The sequence below is a fragment of the Mus caroli genome, chromosome 4, assembly GCF_900094665.2.
Source record: "Mus caroli chromosome 4, CAROLI_EIJ_v1.1, whole genome shotgun sequence".
NCBI classification, from domain to species: Eukaryota; Metazoa; Chordata; class Mammalia; order Rodentia; family Muridae; genus Mus; species Mus caroli.
The window spans coordinates 108015995-108041261 of record NC_034573.1 but is presented as its reverse complement, the minus strand read 5'-3'; the positions used below and the strand labels follow the sequence as shown (position 1 = coordinate 108041261).

The 25267-nt window shown below is 46.1% G+C and overlaps 1 protein-coding gene across 3 annotated transcripts in view; it reads right to left on the bottom strand.

Moving 5' to 3' along the window:
- The window catches only part of Eri3 (ERI1 exoribonuclease family member 3), a 124337-nt gene that overhangs the window by 82836 nt on the left and 16234 nt on the right, over window positions 1–25267 (bottom strand). For all 3 annotated transcript variants that reach the window (XM_021159298.2, XM_021159299.2, XM_029476773.1), the window contains 2 exons: window positions 9311–9427; window positions 2636–2695 (listed from right to left, as the gene is read on the bottom strand). In XM_021159298.2, the coding sequence (XP_021014957.1) occupies window positions 2636–2695; window positions 9311–9427 (177 nt within the window). The remainder of the gene's footprint in view (window positions 1–2635; window positions 2696–9310; window positions 9428–25267) is intronic.

Sequence of the window (25267 nt, the reverse complement as noted above, 5' to 3'; positions counted from 1 at the left end):
TGCCAGGCATGCTGGCACACACCCGCAGAAAGAAGCTGGGAAGTTGAGGATCACAAGTTTGATGCCAGTCTGAGCTACACAGAGAGTTCAAAGCTAGCCTAAGCTATATAGCAGATCCTGACTCAAAACAATAGATACTTGATGACTGAAAACATTAACAGATACAAGTTTAGTGAGAACAAAGCCGACATGGCAGAAAACTGCAATGGCGGTCTAGTTAAAGCAGACTGCAGAGGGGCTGTGTGAGTAGTACTAGAAAGCACGTGTGGGCTCTAAGGAAGAACTCCCATCTAGCAGGTATAGCTAAGCTCCCTGGCAGACACTTCTGAGGTGCTAGAGGCATCCAGTAATAAGACCCAGGACCCCCTCTAATTCTGTGTCAGGCCAGTAAGCAGAATGTAAGCGCTGCTCCCAGCACACACTGGTAAATCACACGCTCTGAACCTTCTTTCACAGTCTACCTATATGCCTAAAAATCACCTCCAGGCAAGGAACCTCCGAAGCACAGAGGCTGGGTATTCGGCTGCTGAATGATCTGCCTCCCTCAGCTCTCTAGCTTAATCCCTTATACACATGTGCACACATGTGCAGTCACATGCTATCACATCTTTTACCCCAAGGTCACCTAAAAGAAAAGATAAACTTCACTGAAGAGAAAAGATTTAACCCAGAGCTCCCCAAATCAATAATACCTGGCTGGCTCTATATGCTCAAGTAAGTGCCCCACATGGTAGCATTCCAACAACCCAACTCACAGTGGGAAAGGAGAGAACAGAACAGAAGAGGACAGGACTGTCAGAATGACTCAGCATGGCCATGGCTTTGCCCCAGGAAGCACTTAACACTCCACCATGTGGCAGAAACTTAGCGAGCATCTTTCACTGTGAGCCTGCCCAGACACACAGGTCTGACCTCCCTTGTCCTACCTAAGTGAAAAGAGGCAATAGGAACCACAAGACAACTCCAATCTGTTGGCAGCCCTTCCCATCACTAGCGGTCTATGGAGCCCAGCCTGAGCTCTACTCAGAATAAATAAATCAGGCAAGCATCTTGCTAGTTGGGACAAGGTTTTAGTTGTGTCTGACTCCGGACTAACAAGGTGGGTATGGTGTGCTTATCCTCCATAAACTCTTCTCAGATTGATGCTGGAAACCTTCCCCTCACCTACAAAATACCAAAGTGGATAACATTCAGAACATTCTAAGCACCCCACTCCAGGGCTGGCCTGGGCTTGTCAGAAAGGGGTCTTGTGAACACCACATCTCCCCTTAACTCTGACCATTACGTTAATGACCCCAGTTTGGAGCTGCAAGGACCTAGCAACAGACATTCCTGGGAAATGCTATCTGCCCTCTATCCTCTGTTAAAGCAAAGCTGTTTGGGGCTACTGCTGGCAAGGAGCAACCATCCTGAGGGAGTCCCTCAGTCCTAGTAATGGACTACCTCTCAAAAGGGCAGGAGAAGCAAACCGAAGCTGCCTTCCCTTCCCTTTACCTTCTGCCATCTACTGCAAGTGCCCTCACCATGTCCAAAACTAAGCTGAAACGCCTAAACCTCTACACTCTAGAGACTGAGAATGCCCACTCCCACCAAGGCAGCTAAGCCTGCCTCTCAGACCTTCTCCATGCAGATGTATCCAGGATGTTCAAGTCATGACTCTCTCCCAGGGGACAGCTAAGGGGAGGTGTCTCCCTTTTGATGTCACACCTCTACATCTTCGCTGTCCACCTGCCATGCAACTGTGCCCTTGATATTCTTCCTGAACACTGATATGGCCCAAGTTTTGGATTTATGAGGCTTAAAAACAAATAAAGCACCTAATGAAATCCACAGGCTTGTTCTTGTCTGCCCTCCTCCACAGAGCAGCACTGTCAAAGAACCCTTCTTAGAAAGCCCTGAGGCTGGAGGGGTGCAGGGAGGGTAGGCTAAGATCAAGCAGAGCCTCCTCCTTATTCCCTCTAGCTGGAGTGCAGGAAGCAGCGCTTTAACCTTTCCCAGTTCCCTGAGGAGAATAGCCAAGAAGTGTGGTCTCTGCCAAGAGTTCTAAAGTCTTTAATTTGATTTCCCTCACATAGGCAATTGTTGTAATTATTCTGATTAGGAATCATTACCCAGTGCAGCCTCTGCACCCGACAGGCACATCGCATCCAGCGGTAAGCAGCAGTGGGGCAGGCAGCTGACTGCAGCTCCTGGAGGAGCAGACAGCAAACAAAAGCCATCGATGGGGAGTTCTGGGTGAGTTAATGAAGTGCTCACATGCCACAGGAAGCCAACACCAAAGCTAAACAAAAACACCTCGAGTCCCAGGGGCTAACCCTGTAAGGCTGCAGAGCAGCTCCTCTGCCCCAGCCCACCCAGCACAGGCCACAGGCCAGGTGAGGAGGGGTGAAGGGGCTCTGCCTGACTCCTGGCAGCACTTGGACATCTTGTCAGTAACCCTGACAGGAACAGCTGGAGATGACAGATCAATGGTTCAATACTCTCAACGGCATGTCACTGATGTGACAGCAAATGTTATTCTAATCAAGCCATAATCATAGTCAAATTATACGGCAGGCAACGTTCTCAGGAGGGGAGGGAAAGAAAGGCAGCAGGAAGAGGTCAGAGGTCAGGAATTAAAGGTCATTCAACCTACCTCCAGCACTTGCTGCAGGCTTGGCTGGCCATCCACCATGGCTTGAATGATCCCGGTGAGCTGTAAAGAAAGAAAAACCAGCCTTTGGGTAGACAACCAAGGCCCAAGGGAAGAACAGCCCATTCTGTCCACTGAATTCCTCCTCCAATGTGAGAGCTGGGGCCTCGATGCTTCAAGCTCAGAGGCAGCCCGGGAGCCTGGAACCATGTCTTAGGATGCTGGGAGAATAGTCCCAGCAGCAGCTTTGTCTGAAACAGGCCCACCCACAGGTTAACAACAAGGCAGGCTCCATGCATATTTAAACTTTTATTTGGGAGAATTTTTTCTTTAATTTTACATGTCTTTTGTATTCAACAGGTTCAATAAGATCCCACAAGTCAGTCTTAAGGCACATTAGACTCTAGCATCACAGAACCTCCCATGGGGCCTGGTGAGTCTGTGCTCCAGCTAGGTATACTTTCTGAGCCCTTCCCTTTCTCTGAGCCTCTGTCCATCCAGGACTTCCCCATTTACACTTTTAAGGAAGTGTAAGGACATAGCCACTTACTTTATATTCCAGAAACTGTTTTTATATTAATTGGGTAACACAGGATAAGACTCAGAACTATGGACACCTCAGTCCTCCACACTGCCCTGCCAAGCAAGCTAGAAGGCCACCTGGAGCGAACAATGGGGAAGAGAGGCCTAATGCATAGACTCTGGCCCAGAAACTGGCTCAGGACATAGGCTCTGCCCAGGTCAGGCCTAGCTTTAAGCAAGCTTGTTATTTCTGAAATAAACGTATCCCTCAAGCACAGAGTAGGCTCAGAGTTCCCATCAGTTTAAATCCTGAGGCCCTGTCCTGGACACTAGCTAGAAATCACAATGCTACCATGTCCCAGACACTAGCTAGAAATCACAATGCTACCATATCTCAGACACTAAGTTAGATAGCTCAGTGCTATAATGTCCTGGCTATTCTCACAAAGAGTATGTCGGCTGGCTTGGAAACAACTTTTTTGTTGAAGTGGGGGAAGGGGTTTAAAACTCCAATTAAACTATAATTACATTTAATGAATACCAAATACCTAATTCACAGAAAGTGCCACCTCTAAAAGGGAAGGTTATTTTCTCATAGTGACTTACATGGAATGGTAATACACACCTTTTAGGGAAGAAATTTTCATTTTAAGAATGCTGAGTTCCTCTAGGTGGGTTTCTGTAGTTCATCAAGTCATTATTAGGTGGTATTTTAAGGAAGTGTAAGGACACAGCCACTCTATTTTATATTCCAGAAACTGTTTTTATATTAATCTGTATTTTAATTGGGTAACAGCTGCTGCCTACAGACTTCCCATGGTCTAAAAGGAAAATAAATTAGAAAGATTAACTACACTGTTCTTTTGCAAGGCTTTAACCCACAGCATGCCCACCCGGCTGGCACCTCCACACCCTTTCCTTGCTTGGGAGACCAAAGAACTGCCCAGCAGAGGGAGGGCCTGAGTCAAAAAGAAGAAAAGACTGGTCTCCGGCCGCATACCGTGTAGAGGGAGAGTGAGGCACCCCACATGGGAGGGAGGTTTTAATTTGAGAACAGAGCATTCCTCTTGTTCATTCTCCTAACAACTACTATGTGCCAGAGAAGCAGGAGCCTGCACAGGTACACTAAAACCCTGCTCGTGGAATTGCCCTCTTCACCATAGTGCTCTATGCCCAGCCCGGCTAGCTCCCAGAGCCACACCCAGGGCAGGCAGGCAGGCAGGCAGGGGCCCTGGATTTTCTGTCAGGCATATAGGGACCAATAGTCAGAAATAGACTCTCATCCTTAACTCCAGGTCCACCTCCCAGAAGTCACACTGACAGCTAGACTATAGCTGTTCATTCCAGTCTCATTCCTTCCTGCTAAATTCTTCTAGGATAGAGGGATGATTAAGGGTCAGGGCTGTAGTGGGAAAGGCCCACAGCCACTCCCACTTCTTAGAAAACTCCAGGGTCCAAGCTTCAGTCTGAATCTAGAATGAGTCCTAGGGCAAGGCCCAGGCCTACTTCTTTGGCTCCCGCCCAGAGTAATTGGGTAAAGCCTGACACTGAAGAGCTTTGCAAAGTCTTCCATGTGCAGACAAAGGCACAGAGCAGGAGCTTTCCCTCCTCTCACCAGTACTCAAGTCAGCACCCATGGACCCCTAGGCCCTGGGAAAAGCAGAAATAAGTAAGAAACAGTACACCTGTAGTTTAGTAGCACAGCACTGGCTTTAGCACACTCAAGGCCCTCAGTTCAAACTTCAGCACACAAAAAAGAATTCATTAATTATAAAAAGTCACATCACCTGAAAAGAAAACCAGGGGCCACCCCAGTACCCTGCTGGAAGGCTGCAGTCAGCCCGCCACCCCAAGTGCCCTGCTGGAAGGCTGCAGTCAGCCCACCACCCCAAGTACCCTGCTGGAAGGCTGCAGTCAGCCCGCCACCCCAGTACCCTGCTGGAAGGCTGCAGTCAGCCCGCCACCCCAAGTACCCTGCTGGAAGGCTGCAGTCAGCCCACCACCCCAAGTACCCTGCTGGAAGGCTGCAGTCAGCCCACCACCCCAAGTACCCTGCTGGAAGGCTGCAGTCAGCCCACCACCCCAAGTGCCCTGCTGGAAGGCTGCAGTCAGCCCACCACCCCAAGTGCCCTGCTGTAGGCTGAAGTCAGCCCACCTCTCCCCACACTAGGGCTCAGCCATCAGGCATCACAGACCTGGCATGGAGGGCATCTGTGCTCTCCATGCTTCCTAGATGGCATGCATTTCCAGGGTGGCTCATTACTGAGTTCCTGGAGGTCTGAAGTCAGCCTCAGAGACAAAGGCTTGAACAGTAGTTCAACTAGACATGGCCTTCTGTGGGACTCCTTCTAGCCATAAGGGACTGAGGGAGTTCTTGGAGGGAATAGACTTATTACCCAAGGAATGAGCTACCTCTTACCAGCTCTGCCAGTGTACACTGGCTGAAAGGGGTTAAAACTGAGAAAGTTGGTCCCTGTACTTCATACACAGCTAAGCTAAAAATGATGAGGGAGAGAGATTACTGTATAAAATTAACTGGGAAGTTCCATCTTAGGTCTAACTTAAATCCTTCACGGTGTAGTTTTAAGCCCATCCCACTTAGATTAATACATGTTTGCAAAAGGCTTTCTTAGCCTCACAATGAAAGGTACTAGAGCAAAGCCAAGTATTTGTTAAGCTGAGAACCAGGGCTCATAGGCTAAAGAGGACTCAGAGGCCTTAACCACTTAAGGTAGGAGATGTGGGGGAAAGAATTAATGTGTGCTCTCTGATTCCTTTCACTGAGGACTTACAGATTAACTCCCACTTCTCCAGAATCAGAAACCACAGGAAGGGACTTTTGACCTAACTGATAACACTGCTGGTTCCCGTTGCCCCTACCTATATGAGGGCTTTGTCCAGGATGAGCTGGCTTCATTGGAAACAGTAGCAACTCCAGAGAGCAGCCAGAAAACTCAGCGCCAACAGCATGTCAGCGGTCAGCCAGTCTCCTTTCACAGCTTATCTCCAACACAATCGTATTCTGACACCAAGACAGTTTGTTGATTACATAAGCACTTGTCTCTGGTGTGCAATCTGATAATCAGGCCCACTCTTTCTCTTCACACAAAGAGGCCAATAAATCTCACCCTTTATAACTACAGGTGCAAGACAAAGCCCTTTACTGGCATTTAGCAAAATGGGTATTTCTCTGGTTTTTTTGTTTTGTTTTGTTTCTTTCACAGCAACAAGAACAACAAAAGACTATACGTGGTCAGGGGCCGCAGCAGCCTAGCTGTTGAAGCCCAAGCTCACAGGCTGGGACAGAACTTGGGCTCAGCATGAGTGTCAATGACCTGATGACTCAAGAGGCTGAGACCCTTCTCACAAAGCAGCATGAGCATTTGTGTGGGACTACAGACCTGTTCAGGCCAAAGCCTTGTCTATGGTCCAACACTATACAAACATGCTCACATATATATGCACACAGGCTACAAGTTTTGTTTGGGTAGTTTTTTTTTTTTTGTTTTTTGTTTTTTTTGTTTTTTTTTTTTTTGAGACAAGAGTTATTACATAGCCCCGAGCCTTGTATTATAGCCTTGATCTCACTGGGCTAATCTAGGATGGCCTCAAACTCCCAGCCTCCCGTCTCAGCCTCTTAGGTACAGAGATTACATGCAAGGGTCATCATGCTGAGCCATTTGCTTGTCTGAGACAGCCTCATGTAGTCCAGGCTGGCACTGAACTACAGTTTCTACTCCTGTTTCTGACTGAAGAGTGTTGAGATGATAGGCAATTGCACTGCACCTGACCATACTAGGGTTCTTAAGACTCTCCTGTGCACTTGAAAAACACACTCTGCTAGAGGAGGCACTTGTGTCCAAGCTAGAGGTGTAAGACCACTGCTCACACATTTATTAATGAGAGATTAATATGTCTCTGGGTAGGTTAATCCCACTGCCATCCTAAAATCGGCTACTGCCAGGGCGGGTGAGGCCTCCCCCTGTATCCTTACTTCCTCTCAAGACCGCGTCACAGCTGGGATGGAGTCAGGGCAACACGAAGGTAATGTAGGGTTTTCCAGAGAGACTTGACTCACTCAAAGGGACAAGTCAGAGGCCACCAAGATGGCTCATCCAATAAGGGCACTTACCCTCAAGCCTGAGAATCTGAGTTCAAACCATGAAAGGTACAGGGAGGAGAACCAACTCCTATAAGCTGCCCTCTGTCCAACACGCATCGCAGCTTGTGTATATCCCCTCCCAATTCAGAGAAATTTGGTTTTGTTTGTTTTTTGGGTTTCGTTTTGCTTAAAAACTAAAAGGCCAAGCCAACAGTACAGTAGCTTACCTCCTTGGCAATAGTTCCTGTTTATGAGTGCACATGGAACTAGACTACCTCATAGAAGTAGAGGCAAAAACAGGCCAGGTCTAGTTCAGCACTCCAAGAACTCATTATAGAGTAGCAAAACAGATAAATAACCAAAGTACAAGCTTTTGGATCAATGTGATTTGGGGTAACCATCATCCAGGCTATGTACCAAGGAAGGCTGCAAACCTGAGCAGGTCTGGAGCACAAGAAAGCATAAGGCACACTGCAGTGGGTAGGGACAGAGCAGGAGCCAGGGGGTCGGAGAGTGCTGAGATATCAACCCAATGCCTCACAACCAGATCTAACAGTTGTGCAGCCAGGATCCCAACACAGGACCCTACCCCTCACTGCCCTCCCATTATGGATGTTCTTGGGTAGAACTGTCAAGAAGAAAAGGATACTTCTGGGCACCCCCCCATGCCCACTCTGGAGGATGGTCCCTAGTCCAGAGCACCGACTCTTGCCTAAGGCCAGCCCCAGCAGCACTTTCCATTCCTCAATAGGCAGCAACCACTCCAAGATCTGGGTCTCTGCCTCATACCAGGCAGTGTGGACTCATAGTGCCCAGATCATTTGTTCCCCAAAGCCAAGCAAACCAGGGTGGTCTGGATAGTACCTAGATGGAGAGAGGGCGTGGCACAGCTTCCTAGCCGACGGGGGTCTTAGGTAGTGGCTAGTGTAACCTTCCACCAGTGACTTTCCAAAAGAGGGCAAAGGGCAAACTAGCCACTCACTCTGTGGGAAAGGGGGAAATGATGGCAAGCTTCAACACCACGAGCTGGAGTGAAAGGCTTAGGAGAAAGGACATCTGGGCAGATGGGTACCTGCCATAAAAGGCTGAGCTGGGTCAGAGAGCAAACACTGGCTCTGAATTCAGGAGCAGCTCTGGAGACCCCATATCTGGGCTACTCAGCCTCAGGGCCCACTGAAACACACATTGCAACCTGCAGGTCTTTCCCCAGCCTCTTCCACAACAATTGTCCAGGCTTCCTCAAGTACTTCTTTCCCGTATTTTCACTTATGTGTAGAAAGGAGGTCTTTATATGAAGGCACAAAGGCTCAATATATCTCAGCTCCAAATTAATGTTTTCTGTCACCTCTGCTGCCATGTGTGCCTGACTGGTAATTCTACCACAAAATGCCTGGCAGGGTACACTATAGGAAAATGGCCACAGAAGGCGGCGTCTCTGCACCATTCTGAGAGTTAGCCCTCTCAGGAGCTGCACTTCCTCCACCCTGATGATAGCTCTTTTAAACCTCCAGCAATTATCAAAATCTCGGTTCTGTAAAATGGGGTCAGTGCTAATCTGCAGACAAGGTAGCCAAGTACAGGACAAACCAAGATACGGACACTCTGCCTTGGCCACCCTATCTTCTCGGTCCTGGGTGGGAAAGTCATGCTTTACTTTGCTGAACAGAGCAACAGTAACATCTCAGGAAGCTAAGAAAACCTGGACATAACAATTCCTTCCAAGCAACTGAAATCCTCACTGTTGCAAAACAGGCCCTACTGAAAACGGAACTGGAAAGAACCTGAGCCCCAGAAGTCCCATACGACTCCTAGACTGACTCCACGTGTCCAATTGCCCAGGAATACTGAGAACAAGAAGGAAAGGAAAATGTTGGGGAGTCTGGGGCAAACTGTATCCCTGCTGTCCCTGGGAACAGATATTCAAGCAGTTACAGATTAAAGTCAAGTGAAAAGCCATTGCTGGGCTCTTGTCTTAACCACTGATTGGAGCTAGCTTTCCCTAAGTGGCCTGCATAAACCAACAATCCCAAAGCTCCTCTCCCAGCAGCCCTTACCTCTGTACAGAAGGGGGTAAGCTGTGGGTGGACTACAGGCTGGACATACATGTGGAAAGTAGACTCAATTTCCATGGTCCGGCCATTCAACTTCAGGATGGGGAACTCAATGATTTCCTACAATGCCAAAGAGACAGAAAAGAAGGTGAGTTATTTTGATCAACCATTTCAAATAACTATGCAAAGCCAAGAAAGAATGAGTGTTTGTGGCTCATTCCTTCTGCCGGCTCAAACCCAAGGCTAGAAGAGGTGATGTCAACATTTATAATTCCACTGCTCATACTGCTAAAGCCTTCTCATCGTTTTTAGGGAAGGAAGACAGTGGTACACTCTGTCTGTTTCCCTCACAGAGGCCCATGCGGATGATCCTCTAAGACAAAGAAAGGCCTTCCATCTCTTTCTTGCCCAGGCTGTTGTCCTGAAGTGTCTGGATCTCCAGGTAAGCAAGCAGCCATCACTCAGCACAGACTTCCTTGTATGAATCTTAAACACTGCCCGTGATGGGATGGGATGGGGCGGGGGGGGGGGGGGGAGTCAGGGGATCTTCATTAGTTTTTGTGAGGAAAAAAAAGGTAACAAACAAACAAACTCCCCAAATAAAGCCAAAGGGGACCTGAGAGACAAGAACACGGAACACAAGTTAATAGAGGCTAGTGCCTCCCACCTTTCCTTTCAAGCACTGCACACTCCCCTTTGCCTGCCCCTACCCGCCCAACCGCTTAGCAAGCCCTTCCCAGTCTGCTGGAAGGTAATGGAAGAGGAGGAGGAGGAGTGACAATTTGTTTGGTGTCTCTAAGATTAATTTGTCTCCGTTATTTAATAGAGATGCACAGCACCAAGGTCCTGGTGTGCAAACAGGCTTGCAGAACGCTGGCTGTGCAGCACGCCTCATACATCGTTCCTGGAGAGGGAGGGATGCACCAGAGGGGGGAGAGGGCAGGAGAGAGCACGCGCAGCAGAGAGAAGAGGGAAACCAAGGGGAGAGAATAAAAAAATATATTGCTTTTTAATATTCAAAAACAGTTTGCAAAATTTAATCAAAGCAGAGGAAAAGCTAACATTTTTACCACTTTGACATTTTTATTAGCGCTTTCATAAATTTTTAAAACATGAATGGAATTAGTTTACAACACCCACACACAAAAAAAACTGCCCTGAAAACATCTGGAAGAGACAAATAGGAAATAATAAAAAAATAAATAAAAGCAAAATCCTCCAAGTAAAATTAGCATGTGAAAAAAGCCTGCACTGCAGAGACAAAAGGGAGCTCTGCCCACACAGGGCCCCGCTCCAGGGCGTGCCTACCCCAGAACCCTCACTCTAGAGAAGATCCTCCTAGAATCATCAAAGGCAAGGCAGAGACGGTCTAGAAGAGCAATAGAGAAACCACCACTGCTGACCACTCCTGACCACACTCAGCAAACCAGTGGGCAGGAAAACAGAAAGTTGTCAACTGTCTCTATGTCCCAAGGAAGACAACTACCATCCTATGGAAACATATCCACTAATATTATGGACTTGTTTTTTTAAGTATTTATTTCAACCCAAAGCCTAACAGTAAGACTGAGAAACAAATCAATGCAGTTAGATTTCATATCAGAGAAATTTAAAGGCTCTGGTTGCCTGATAGCCCTAGGCCAGTGTGACCCTTTAATACAGTTAAAGGTTGCGGTGACCCTCCCAACCAGAAAATTATTTTTGTTGCTACTTAGTAATTGTAATTTTGCTACTGTATGGATCATAATGTAAATATCTGATAAGCAAGGTACTGATATGTGACCCCTGTGAAAGTGTCATTCGACCAGACTCATTAGCTGATGGGAGCCTACCTGGTCCCCCTGAGCTGATCCCCAGAGATGAAGAAGCTGAAGAGAACTTATTACCAGACACAGGAAGGGCAAAACGGCTGCAAGGTTAAGGGCAGGAAGGCCCAGACTGCTCCCTAGGCTCCTGATAGACACCTCTTCTCCCAGTGGAGTGAAGGCCTCGTTCTCCAACTGGTAAGCCTTTGTTCCCACAAAGCACTATAAAAGGAGCCCAAGCAGAGGGGAGTTTTGCTTTGGACAACTAAGTTGAGCACTCACACATATACCATACACACTGTTCCTAAAAATTCACATACCCACAATTCCCAAGAGCTGTGGTTCATGAGTTAGACCCCACCCCCACCATAACCCCAGAGTCTGCAGTAAATCCTCCCTCTCCTACTAAATAGGAGAAACATGCCCCCACCGCACCCCACCCCACCCCACCCCCGCCATAGAAAGAGCTGCACAGCCTGGTGAGTTTGGCTGCCCTGGTGTCCAAGGAAACAAATACAGCAGCTCCTCACTAACAACGTTAGCTGGGCCCGAAATGAGATTTAACCTGTGACACAACTGTACTTTTCATTTAAACTTTCATTTGGAAAGAAACAGTGTTTGGAGACCTGCAGTTTGTCCTGCTAATAAAGACAAGTGTTGGGACCTTTAAGGATGCCATTCATCTTTGGCTTTTATTAAATTCAATTTTCTTAAGCCTGTGATACATTATGAAATTAGGAGTTGACATTCCTCTGGAAACAAAAATATCTATCAAACATAAATAGGGGAAAACCTCTATTACCAAGAATGTATGGCTTAAAGTTGATCTCTTTCTACTTTTTTACAAGCACACGGTTTGTTTTAGATATGTGAAATGCTATTACAAATCTGGAATTTCATTAGTATACTAAAACAGGACGTGCTTCAGCTCCTGCTCTGACCAGAGCTGTACCAGCTTCCTCAGCAGGCTCTGCAAACCCGGCCTTGAATCTCCTCCCACTGAAGCTCGCTCTGCATCCAGACTCTCCTGCTAATGCTTCCTTCACTCTAGGGACACAGAGCTAAGGACCAAATTCACCTTACTGAGACCTGTCTCAGCTCCCATGGGAGGAAAAAAGAAAAAGAAAGAAACCCCCAAGATGCCTAAACCCAAGGCTCAAGGCACGTGAGATCGGCCTGTCAGCCAGGCCTAGTCCTCAAAACTCAATAGGGACTCACAGGAGTCACATATACACAACATGGCCATTATCCTGGAGTCTTTCCTCAGGAAGCATCAGGAACTGTAACAACCTGACTGCACAGGACCTAGTCCTCTGAACCGCTGAAATGCAAAGAGGAGCTTATGGCAGAAGACTCTTGAAAGATTCCTAAAAACAAAACAAACAATTGTTTTAAATGGAGCTGGGGAGATGGCTCAGCTGTTAAGAGCATGCACTGCTCTTGCAGAAAACCTGAGTTCAGTTCTCATTACTCACATCCATCAGGTGGCTCACAGCCGCTGTAACTAAGTTCAGGGGGATCTGCAGCCTCTGGCCTATAAGTGCACTTGCACTTATATGTATACACACACACACACACACACACACTCACACATAAATCACAAATACAAATGTAAAAAGAAGACCCTCTGAGGGGTCAGAGCAGAAAGACCTTACAGATAACTTCTTTCCATCCCGCACTGTCCAGCAAGCCACACAGCAGGCATGGAGAAGAACCCAACGCCGCACCCAGCTGCCATACCTCTGCATCAGGTGTGCCTGAGCCAAGCCAAACATTTCCTAGCCTGTTTTGACTGATAATGGTCAAAGACAACACTCCCACTCCCCCCCCCACCCCGCCCTGCACAATGCTACAGGTAGATGGTATCAATACCGACCCAAAGATCTGTGAAGATGTGTCCAAGTGCCAGCTTTTAGCTCCGGTTGCTCTCAGATAACGGCAGCATATCCCCGCTCCTCTCCCTTTTCCCTTGCCCAGTTTTCTCATTTCCCCCAGAAAGAAGAGGGTTGTTTGGTTGGTTTTCCTCTCAGGAACAGTTGAGTGCCTCTGCTCCAGAGGAAGGAGACCCAGTCTGTATTTATAAGGCCTCTTTCTGGCTTCTAAGAATAGTTCCATAATTCCTTTATCTCCCTATGCCATTCACATTCAATTAAACTACTAGGGGGCTACTATGTTAGATAAAGTGGAGCTTAAGAGATGAGTAACTTGTGCCTTGGAGAAGTGCTTGAATTAGTAAGTAGACATGACAACTGAGCAAACAATGGACAGTGGAGGGACATACCAAGTGTTAGGCTTTTGTTCTTTGCCTTTCATTTTCTTATCTTAAGCTCACTAACCCTGGGAGATGGGTCACGTCATCAGCACCAGCATCAGATCATAAACCAACACTGATAAGCACCTACTATTTAAGACATCCCAAGCACCCAGGCACAGGAGTGAGGCCTGGCACTTCTCTCAGCATGCTCAAGACTCTGGGCAAAGAACAAAAGGAGATGGTCCCCAGCACTCTCTGCTGTGTGGAGAATGCAGTCATCCTGTTCCCTCTGCTTCTTGTTTCTTCTGTGGTAGACACTCTGCTAAGGGCTAAGAGAAATTACCTTAATCCTCTAAACAACTTATTAGGTGGAAATCATTACTGTTGATATTTTACAATAAACTGAGGCTCAAAGATATGATGGCCCCTTATCAACTATGCTGCTGGTAAAGGACAGAGCTGGGACTCCAAAAAAGGAGGGGGAAAAAGAGACAAGTAGGGCTGACTGTTCTATAGGGAAAACAGCACACTCCTCAACGCCCCAGCGGTAGTGTGTGTGGATGGCCTAGGCAGAAGTCCTAGAGGAATGTTCCTAAAGAGTCTTCTGAGCTCTGTAGCCAGATCGGGGCCACGAGGCTGAGTTCGGGAAGGGAGAGACCTGAGCCTTCAGTCTGCATCTCCGGCATCTGCCTCTTGGTCCTCCCTTTCTCAACTTCTGTTGTGTGCAAACAGGGAGGAACTGACAAATAGGAGACAGAGCTAGTACCTGTCACCAGGAAGCACTCTGCTTTCTGGGATTTTCCACAGGATCTGGGAGGTGATCTGCCTAAGATGACAAAGTAAATGGTGGCACCAGGCCAGATTCAGAGCACTCCAAGCAATGTCTACTAGAGTCATCCATTCTTGTACCTCTGAACAGTTTCCTTCCTCAACTGCTACCAACCACTCAATCCCAGGTTTAGCCAAACTGTCTAGTTTGCCTGGGATCAGAGGTCTCTAGAACACACTACTACCGGTGCCAAAATTGGAACAGGTACAGGTTACCTTACACCATTCAGCTGTCCGAGGGCACAGTGAGATAATATAGCTGGACTGGGAGCGGTGGGGAGGTTGGGAAGTGGCCAAAACTGACAACTAAGGACAAAAACCTCCAAATGTGGAATTTTCAAAGTACCCAGGTTCTTACCCTGCTGCATTTATTTTCTTTCTCTCTCTCCTCTTCCTCTGTCTCTCTCTCTCTCTGTCTCTCTCTCTGTCTCTCTCTCTCTCTGTGTGTAAAATACCAGCTGCAATTTTTCTCCCAGAAGGGAGAGAAAACAAAGGAAGCACCAAGCAAATATTCATTTGCTTTTTCCTACATAAGCGAGCAAGAACACAGGTTTTAAGATCATTTGATTTAAAACTGATCGACTAGGAGTCTCAGTGGATCCCTTAATAAACATGACAAGACTGCAATGGTACTTCAAGTGAAAGTTCACCCCCAACTGTTGAAGATCACAGGAAATAAACCTGTAGGGCTTGTTGTTAGGGTATGGAAACTTCCTTCAACTAAATTCTCTGTGGACATTAGGTTATGCTCAAAGACAGTAAGACAACAACAGAAGTCAGTAGCAGAAAGGGCTCAGCGGGCCACTGGGACTGGCAGCAAGGGGGACTACTGACAGTAGTGGTCTACCCCATTTTCCCAAAGCACACGTTCTTCTCACCCTGCGCTAATGTTTCTGTGATCTCATCTGAAATGGGAGACCTGAGAAGATCACTTTCAGATCTGCCTAAGTGAATCTAAGAAGAGCAAACAGACATTTCCTCAACTTAGAGACAATAACACGTAATCTAGCCCTTCCTTCTAGCCCCTGTACTAAAGGATTTGGTCAAAATCCAGAGGCAACCTAACCACAAACAGCAAACATGCAGGGCTTATCCAATGCCTATTAAATCTGGATATAATCTGATACAGCAGTAACCCTTCCTGGGGTGAGTGGGGCGCCTCCTGCTCATCGGGAGGAGTGAGGATGCACTGGGCAGGGTTTGCCTAGCAGGTCTTGGGGGGGTGGTGGCGCATTTTATGCACAAGGAGCTTATTTCTTAAACAAACACTCGTGGTTTTGATTTACACCATAGCCTGCTCCTAAATAATTTATGGCGGGTTAAATTTATTGCCGAGCCCTGGCTGGCTGCAAATTCGAATTGCCAAATAATTAGATTTTAGGGCAAAGCTTATAAATTACCCGTCGATTTGTCCGGACTTGTTTGTCAGTTGCTTTGTGCTTCGGGTCATCTTTGGCATTTGGCTGTTTGGGTTTTAATTGCTGATTTACACTTTGACAGATGAGAGCTGATGCTCGAAGTTTCAGGACAAGCAACGGGGGGAAAAACCCAGAGCTTTAAAAGGCTGATTTTTCACCTATATGTTCCCCTCCACCCACCTCCACAGACCCCCACAAAGGCATTAAAAATGTAAAAACAAGGTAGAAAGTAGACAGTGCTATTCTTTAAGGTCGGGGAGTATAGTCTGAGTTATAATTTACTAAAATCTGAAATTTAAAAAAAAAAAAAAGAGCCCATGTATCAGTTAAGTGAAGGAAATCAAAAGTGTTGAAACCGTATCCTCACCCTGGCATACATGTAACACTGTCTCTCTACATGTACACATGACTCAATTTGAATATTTTTCCATGTTCTGAGTAACGTCAACTGTCAGGGATTTGTGAAGCTAACCTTTAGGACAGCAGACAACTCAATCACTTCTTTGTGGTTATCTACATAAATCTGTATTGTAATCATGTAATTAATAAAAACAAATCTCTGGTTATGCAAGGGAAGAGTTCCTTGGAGTTAGTTTTAAGTTTGTCATGGTAGTAAAACAGGGTAGAAATCTTGACTTAGCATTCCAGTACAGCAAGGGCACGGGTGGGGTTAACAAATCTCTCTAGGTAGCACCATGCATCTACCTCAAGAGTCTGCACAAAACCAGAGAAGTAAGGCTGGCCTCCCAGTCAGCTGCTATACTCCAACACCTTCCTAGACAACCATGGATCAGAGGTACTAATTCTACTAAGTGCTGTCATGTACAGCTACATGCTAGGCACTGTCTGAAGCACGGACATGTATTTTTAGTTCACTGTATCCTCCTATAAAGTCAGAACTATTACTAATGGCACTTTGCCAATTAGGCAACTGAAGTACAAGGGGTATAAGCCACATTAGACAGGGTCACACTATTCATACTTGGTAGAGAAAAAACTCAGCTCTGAACAGTCCAGTTCTGATGCTCTCGGTCACTATGCTATCTATCTTGTCCTGGACAGAATAGCCTCTGCCTCAGCTCTCTTTACTCTAGAGGTCCAGAGTCTTCACCTTGGCGCTTGGGCACATACAGGCAAGTCCTGTTCAGTTAGTCTTGGGATAAATGGGGGAAAGTCATGTGACTTACTCAGAATTACAAGGTAGAGTTTGGTTACACAAAGACTCTTTTTTCCAATCAATTATAGATTGCCCTGAAGACACATTAGCTAGGGTGAAGGAATGAAGGATAGCAGGGTGAAGAAATGAGGCAGATGCAGGCCCACTCAGGTAATTGGGCAGGAGCCCAGAGAAGGTGTCTGGGCTGGGCCTCAGGAGACTGTGCTCAGTGATCCCACCACAGCCCAGATACCACTTATGCATGCCTAGACACTTCATCCCGAAGGAGCAGCTCACAGGTTCCCTGTTCTCTGTCCACATGTGACGGACGGCAGGGCAGCTGTGCTAGCAGGATAGACTTGGAAGCTTAGACAACTAGGCCCATCAGTCCTTTTCTCCCTGGATGGCTGAGGTGGTGTAACATCTCCCTAAACCAGCAGGAATCACTCCCTATTTTATGGATGAAAAAGCTAGTACCACAGACAGTGTCCCAATGAGAATGTGTTAAAAAGGTAAATTCCTGGGCTAGACATGCAGCTTAGTGATAGAGTACTCGTGTAGCTGAGGCCCTGAATTCAAACCCCAGCACTGAAACCAAAACCACCAAGAGCACATAACCGTGCCTTGTAAAGAGTCAGCGAGCGTCCTTCCCAGCATCAGAACGCTTTACCCCATCTTGCCTTGTGAGAGTTGTGGGCTTTGTTTGGTTTTTCCCCTGTTATTTCTTCAAGGGAAACAAAATGATTTAGATCAGTGGTTCTCAATCTTCCCAATACTGCAACCCTTTAATACAGTTCCGCACGTTGTGGTGCCCCAACCATACCATATTTGTGTTGCTACTTCACAACAGTAAGTGCGATACTGTTATGAACCATCATGTAAATACCTGTGTTCTCCCTGGGAAAGAAAGGGTCTTCCAACCCCCAAAGGGGTCATGACCCACAGGTCAAGGTTTGCTGATTTAGAGGAGCAAAGCAAATTTCTAGCTTTTACCACAGATTTTGTGAGGCCAAAGCCCTGGTGTTGGGGCCAGTGATCCTGGCTTTAAGCAGTCACTCCGCTGATTCTGATACTCAAGGCAGGCTGAAAACCTCGGAGGTACTTGTCTGCAGGTCTTGTCAAACTTCCAATCTGTGTAGGTCAGTGTGGCCTGACACTCCATCTCTAACAAGCTGGCAGATAGTGTAGACGCTGAGAGTTCTTGATCTCATGCATCAGGCAACCTTCCCAGAAAAAGACCTTGCCCTAACAGCATATGTGATCTCCAAAGACCCTTCCCTGTTTTTCTACCTTATTAATCCCTTTCAGCTGACCAGTTCACTTTTCAATGCTGTTAAGTACATGGGAACAAATGAAAGGGTTCTGACTACGGAAGGATGAGATCAGGTCAGAGCTGTAAGCTTTGTAACAATTTGGGGGAGTAGGATTCCCAACTTTCTCACCAGTTATCATTAGTAGCTACCTCTTCTAGATCAATGCCAAACTGTACCTCAAATATATCTCAAAGGGACAGCCACCTCCCTTTCCTGAAAGGAGTTTATCTGTTGTCCTGTGTGCCCTTGATGTGGCTCTGAGTACCTATTATGACACCCATAGGATGTGTACTCTGTTCCTTACCAAATCTCTCAGCACCACGGCCCCCAGGGCTGACATCCAATGCGCTTTACAACTGTGACGAGCACTGCTCCCCAGTCTGTTCTTACCCAGCACACCAAGGGCTATAACACAGAACCTTTCTCCCTTTCTACCATCACCACCTTAACCCAGCCCACTAACATCTCTCTTAAATACTGTATTTAACAGGTTTTACCAGGTCTACTTTTAGATCCTTGGAACATCGTTCTTTTATTCCCAGGGACTGTAGGTGCTTGGTCTGTTTTGTCCTTTCACTCAACAATACACTGAAAATTCCATTTCTACTTTACTAACTTTGCTTTCAACCTCCTCCATGCACACTGCACTATTGACTCTTTTTGTTTTGATTTGATTTTTTTTTTTTTTCTGAGATAAGATCTCACTATGTGGCTCTAGCTGTCCTGAATCACTAAGTAGACCAGGCTGGCCTCAAACTCACAGAGCTGCCTGCCTCTGTCTCCTCAGTGCTGGGATTAGGGGTGAGTGATACTATGCCCAGCTTTCACTATGGACTCTGTACCTGTAACAATATGAGAATTTCCAAAGAAGAGTTCCTGCCACAATTTAGCCCTTGGATAAGCTCTTGGCTGGAGTGGCCCCCAGAACTAAACATTGAGCACAGCCTCCAGAAGAAAAGTAGAGCCACCCATGTAACAGCACTGTTCTACTAACCAAAAATCGGTATCCCTCCCATTGACCAACTATATCATCTGAGAACAGGGCCCAAACAGCAGACTATTCCAAGGCACCTCTACTTCACTACCAAGGCTGTGTCTCACTCTCTGGATGTTTGTCTCTCCTCCAGAGACTCCTTTCTGATTCTGCTTTCTGATGCCTATTTGCCATCCGCCGTAGGCTGTCAGCCTTGGGGAAAGGGAAGCACGAATGTCAATCTAGGAACACTCAAGTCATGGGTTTTTAGGCTGTGGCTCAATTTTTACCTCTAGAGCTCAGAACTCATCACATAAATGTAACGCCACGAGGGCTTTTTAGCATCAGAAACACCAAGGATAAGAGGATAAAAAATAATCACCCCAATGGCATCTTAATCAAAATGATGCAGAATCCTTTTTCCCAACAAGACATAGTGGAGAAAGCATCACCTCATATCAGTTTCCTCATGTCAGACAACTGAGATGAGTCTGTAAAGAAATGCAATCAATAGGAGGAACCAAACACCCCTGGCTGACACTCCCCACTCTACCTTTCTCCTTGGCTTCCCGGAGCTCTAGTCACCTCACTCCTCTTCATTAACCCTTCTTTTTCACTCCCTCTCAATGTTAACCACACAGCCATTTTTTTTATTTGAGGGGTCTAAACTTCCCAGGTCTGTTTAAGGTGTGTTCTAGCAGATCCAACTGCAAATTCCCAGTACTTTATGTGAGAAGATGTCCTATCATTCTCCAGAAACTGTCTTTCCCTTGAAATCTAGCATTCCAATCAACTGCTACCTTCGATGGCAGCTAACACCCAACATGGCCTCCCTAAGAATCCTTCCCTCTGAGCTCAGCTCCTGAGCTCCCCCACCCCTGCAGTACCATTCCTGTGCTGACTTAGCTGATTTTGTCACATCCAACAAAAACTCTTTCATGTTTTTCACTTTGACCCTCACCCTTTATGTGTAGACTTTATTAATTCCAATTCCTAACCCTCTTCCAGATTTAGTACTCTCACTCACAAGCATCGCAATAGGAGCTTCTAACTTGAATGTGAGAAAGAATATGTGACTAACACAGAAATCCGACTAACTCAACTGTGAACTATTCAATGGACTCAAATTCATCCATCGCCTGTTCTTACTCATTTTCAACATTTTGATACATTAGCCTAAAATCCAGACTTTTCCTGCTCCCAGAACTAAGCCAATTCAACATATTTTCCTCTGTTAAAACCCTCTGATTTGGGGTTGTTGTTGTTGTTGTTTTTGAGGTGGGGGTAGGGGTGTTAATCCCTGCTGCAACAGTTGTAAGGCCTCAGCCCTCCGTGGCCCTTTCGGTCTCCTAAATTTCTCACACTCTGAAGCCTGTTGGTCTCTCCTGGGAACTGTGAGTTTGTAGATGGCTCCCATCCATTGTCGGGCACTACCCCATGCTTTCCTGAACTGAGAGTGCACTGCCTCTTGGTTACACATGCATCCACTCTCCTTGACTCAGCTCCTTGAGGGTAGGAACTAGTTCCTATTTGGCTTTTATTCCAGCAGTTGTTTCCATTTAACCACTCCAAGGTGGTTAAAATGAGCTCCTCCCCGTTCCTTTGCTGACTGAGTTGGTTTTGTCACAGCCAACAAAAACCTAAAAGGCATCTCAGTGTCACTGTTACTTAACAGTCCCTGATGTCATTCACCACATATCAATGCTCCTATTCTTTGGAGAACTTCCCTACCAACAAACTTAGCCCAGTGCCTAGCAAATCTGTGTCCAACAGCTGTCTGCCCTGGAGAGACCACCGGGATAATAAGAGGCTAGGGGAGATGGTTCCTGATTTGCACTAAATTATGTGCTGATTTCGTTACCAATGACCCAATGCTCCCCTAGGAAAACTCCTGGCTCCACCCCAAGGCAACTCCACAGCTGAACTATACATCATGGCAGCTCAGAGGTATAAACCCTGGGGAAGGTAGAGATGCAATCTGAAGAGAGCAAATAAACCCATGTCCATCTTGTCTCTGCTATGCCAACCACACAAGGCAGCACCACCATGCATCAGTGCTCCATTCCTGAAATGTATATTTTACTTCTACATCGCTATGTCTGCTCTAAATAAAAAGGGCCCCTTGGCTTTCACATGGAATTACAACACAGCCAAGACACAGTAAAGCTTGTTCCCATTCAGGGAGCACTAGAGAGGAGCCACAGGGAGTCAGGATGAGGCCCATCCCTATAGGGACCACATAGGAAACAACAGGCTGACTGGGGGGCAGGGGCATCACTTTTATGGAGGCAGTGACAAAAGGACAAAGGGTCTAGTGGGCCACCCCATTCTCCCTACAATTACTGGCCACCAATAGTGGGATTCATTTATGGTGACCCTGGAAAAGATGTGCTAAAGCAGAAATATAACTGAAAAGAAAGGCAATAATTGTTCTGATGGGCAGGGAAAAAAATTATTCGAGGAGTCAGGAGCCTGTGCAAGAACACTTACAGCTCACAGAGTCGTCATAACTCAGCCCCTCAAGCACTCTGCGCTCTGCTTATGGTGCTCACTTTAATGTCTTAACATATAACACCATCCACACTAACACAAAATACTACACACGCCACATGAGGCTGAGTTATAGTTGCTGGGGGAAGCATAACTTTGAATTTCCTGATTTTGGTGCATTTAATCTCAGCCATAATGTTACATTAACGTCGGTTTTGCATTTCATTTCCCAGTTTAGAATAGCATCAGCGTCTTTCGCCTGTTTGTACAGAAAAAAATGCAGGCTAACTGAGGCTGAACACAGGGGACCAAATCTAACAACTGAGCCGGCTAGAAAGTGGGGCCTATTCCCTCCCACGTGGAGGAGCTGCAAACACAGCAAATTAACAAGAAAGGAGAGGAAAGGGTATTTTGTTCTATAGGGTACTTTCCTTTTGACCACTTAGAGACTGCAAGAACCAAAAACAGAAAACAAAAGGCAATTATGGAGCAAAGAGCAATTCTTGGAGGGAGGGGGCAGTCTTTCAGCCTTGAAGGAAAGAGAAAGGGAATCAATATGTTTGACTTATAGTGATCTTAACCAATTTCCTGTAAACTTTTCTATAATGTCTCTTTCACAAAAGGCCAGTAATGGTGCCAGTTCTAGGTCCTACTGAAATACTTCAAGTGTCTTTCTTCTGTATAGTTCTAGTCCTCAGTCACCACCATCCCCGTTCCCCATCCTGCCCTTCAAATAAACCCAAGATCTGCACAATTTTCTATACAAGAGAAACTCATTTGGTCATAATTCTAACTCAAATGGAAATACTACCTCTCCAAGGATTCTGAAGGGAGTTGAGGGTGGGGGCAAAGGCCAAACACTAGAAAACCTCAACCCCAAAGCTCATTGTTCTAACATTATAGGCGCTTAAATACAGAAAAGAAGAAAACAGTAGACAGGGCTGCTCTGAAGGAAAGAGAAAAGAAGACCAAGGGGCTGATGCAGGCTGTCAGGGCAGCAGCCAGGACTTAACTCCCCGCATACAGAGCTGTGCTCCCCCCCCTCCTCCCTCCCAAGCCATGCAGACAGTTGAGGTTACTTGTCTTCCCCACGCGCACTGGCCTCTACCTCATTTTCCTCACTTACATTTGCTTTGGTCTCCTCTGAACACTGAGGTGGTGAGAGAACTTGCCCTGAGGTTAAAGATGCACAATTAAAGAGCCCCCAAAGCTTTCAGGCTGCTCTCTGGGCCCTAGGGTCACAACAACCATCCCATCATGCACATCCACACCAAATGAGCAAAGCAAGCTCTGCGAGTGAGGACAAAGGAGCCACTGTCCCCTTAAATCAGATCAAAATTTACTCTGTATCAAAAAGCAATTCCTAAGACAAGAAAAAAACCCACATTGCTGAAATTAAGAGCCTCTAATACTTTAAATCATCTAAATTAACATTTGAGAGAAAAAAGGGTTTCCAATGAAAAAGTCTCATATTAAATTAATACTTATCACTTTAATCTAAATAGAAACACATAAAACATAAAATGAACACAAAACTCACATGAAAACCTACTACTAGCAAACCAGTTCCCCCAAATGGGGTGGACCAAGCACGTCTAATCTCACTTACTTGAACAAAGTACAAAAATAACCAGCAAAAAAAATGACAAATTGAAAATACCAGATGTTTTACTGTATTATAACCAATATTGTTACACACACAAGCACAACAGAGCACACAACTATTAATTTCTCATGGAGGTATTCCTTTAAGATAGTCTCAGTAAGCTGACTCAGAGACTTTTGAAAGTGAGGGATAAGAGATATGAACTCCACACCAAGCCTCCAAACAACAGGTCCTTCCTGAGCCATAACCTGTCTCTGCCTCACACCCCTGGAAAGCATGTCATGCTCTAAATTTCAGGGTCTAGAAGATCCAGAAGCGAGCCGTGCAGAGATCTCGGAGTATTAAAGCAAAAGAGCCAATCAGGAGAGTTCTAGTTCTAGCCTAGAACACATGTGGGGTTTTTCCATAAAAAGCGTGTCTCAGAACAGCTATCTCACACTCTGAAAGGCAGCGAATTATGGCCTAGTGGCTGATTTTCTTGTTTCGTTTGGAAGGTTCGTCCTACCACAATCTCAATCTTTCCTCCTTCCATTTAAACCTGGGTGACTTTTTTGTTTTGGTTTGGTTTGGTTTTGTTGCTTTTGTTTTTTTTAAAGATTTGTTTAGTTATTATATGTAAGTACACTGTAGCTGTCTTCAGACACTCCAGAAGAGGGCATCCAATTTCATTACAAATGGTTGTGAGCCACCATGTGGTTGCTAGGAATCGAACTCAGGACCTCTGGAAGAGCAGGCAGTGCTCTTAACCGCTGAGCCATCTCTCCAGCCCCCCTGGGTGAAGTTTTTGTGGCCGTTGTTAAAATACAGAGCAAGGTATTAACACATTTACTAAGAACAAGAAATTAGTGGCCTAAACTACCTTCCACTTATTTTCTCTCTCATTAGGCTTGGGTTTTTTGCCTACAGTCATTTCTGTCCCTCTCCTGTGAGCTCTCCAGTTTCCTCCCTTCCCTTGCTGACGAGTCACCTAGGCAGAAGGGGCTCTGATGAGAGCCTACCCTACAGTCACCTCACTTCGAGTACTATCATATCTGGTACTGAAAACTTCTCTCATCCATCTTCCAAGTTTCCTCTGAATTCTATCAGAATCATGACCTAGAAACCTTTAAGATTCTCCTTCCCCCAAATGGAGTGGGGCTTTAAGTTGCCATTAATAACAGGTCTTGGTCTCCCCATCCCTTTCTTGAGGGTGGTCTAAAGAGAACATGCATGTGTGGCCCGAGCCCGCCTGCCTATCTACCCGCTGAAGGCAGCTTTGCAGAGGCTTAATGAAGTTGAGAGGCATTACATTCATCACTTTCGCTAGACCCACTCGAATCCATCACTTTGTCACACCAACAAGTTAGATTGATCTGACAGGATTTGCTCCTCTTCAGAAACCCATGTAAGGTATTACTCGGTACCCCACATTCTTCTAGCTGTTTGCTGATTGATTATCTGACGAACAGGTCAACTATCTTCTCTGGTATCACAGTAAACTAACAGGTCTATAATTTCTAAGATCATTCGTATTCCCCTCTTCCAGATAAGCAAGACAGTAAATGCCTCTCTCCAAGTTCTCTAAAGCAACAGCTAGTGCTTAACTAATGATGCACCTTAAGTGCCCTTGGAACAACATCATCAGGGTTCACTGATTCTGGAACAGTCTTTACTTAGATGCATACCCTCGTAAATAAGCACCGAGCCCCTTACCCAGTGTGGGTCATGACAACCCTTGGTGCCTAAGTCTGGGAAGCAAGGTGGTAACACAGATGATTTAAATTCCTACTGCATATTATCTTCAGTGTGACGATGGACACACACAGACATGTCCTTGAAAGAGAGACAAAAGATGACACTGACCATGCAAACTGAGAGACATAAATCAGGTTCCACCTTCAAGAACACTGGCAAGACCTTCTACAGGACAGGCAGACAGAGCTATGTAACTGCTGAGTTTACAATCCAAGTGGAAAGCTCAGAAGCACATATGCAAAAGCATGTTCCAGGAAGCAGCAAATGCCACGAGCAAGTGCCAAACAAGCAATTGTGGAGATCCAAAGAAGATAAAGATGAAGCACATGTAACATAGGTGTCATAGTCATGACCCACAGGGTTCACTCAAGACTGAAACCTCA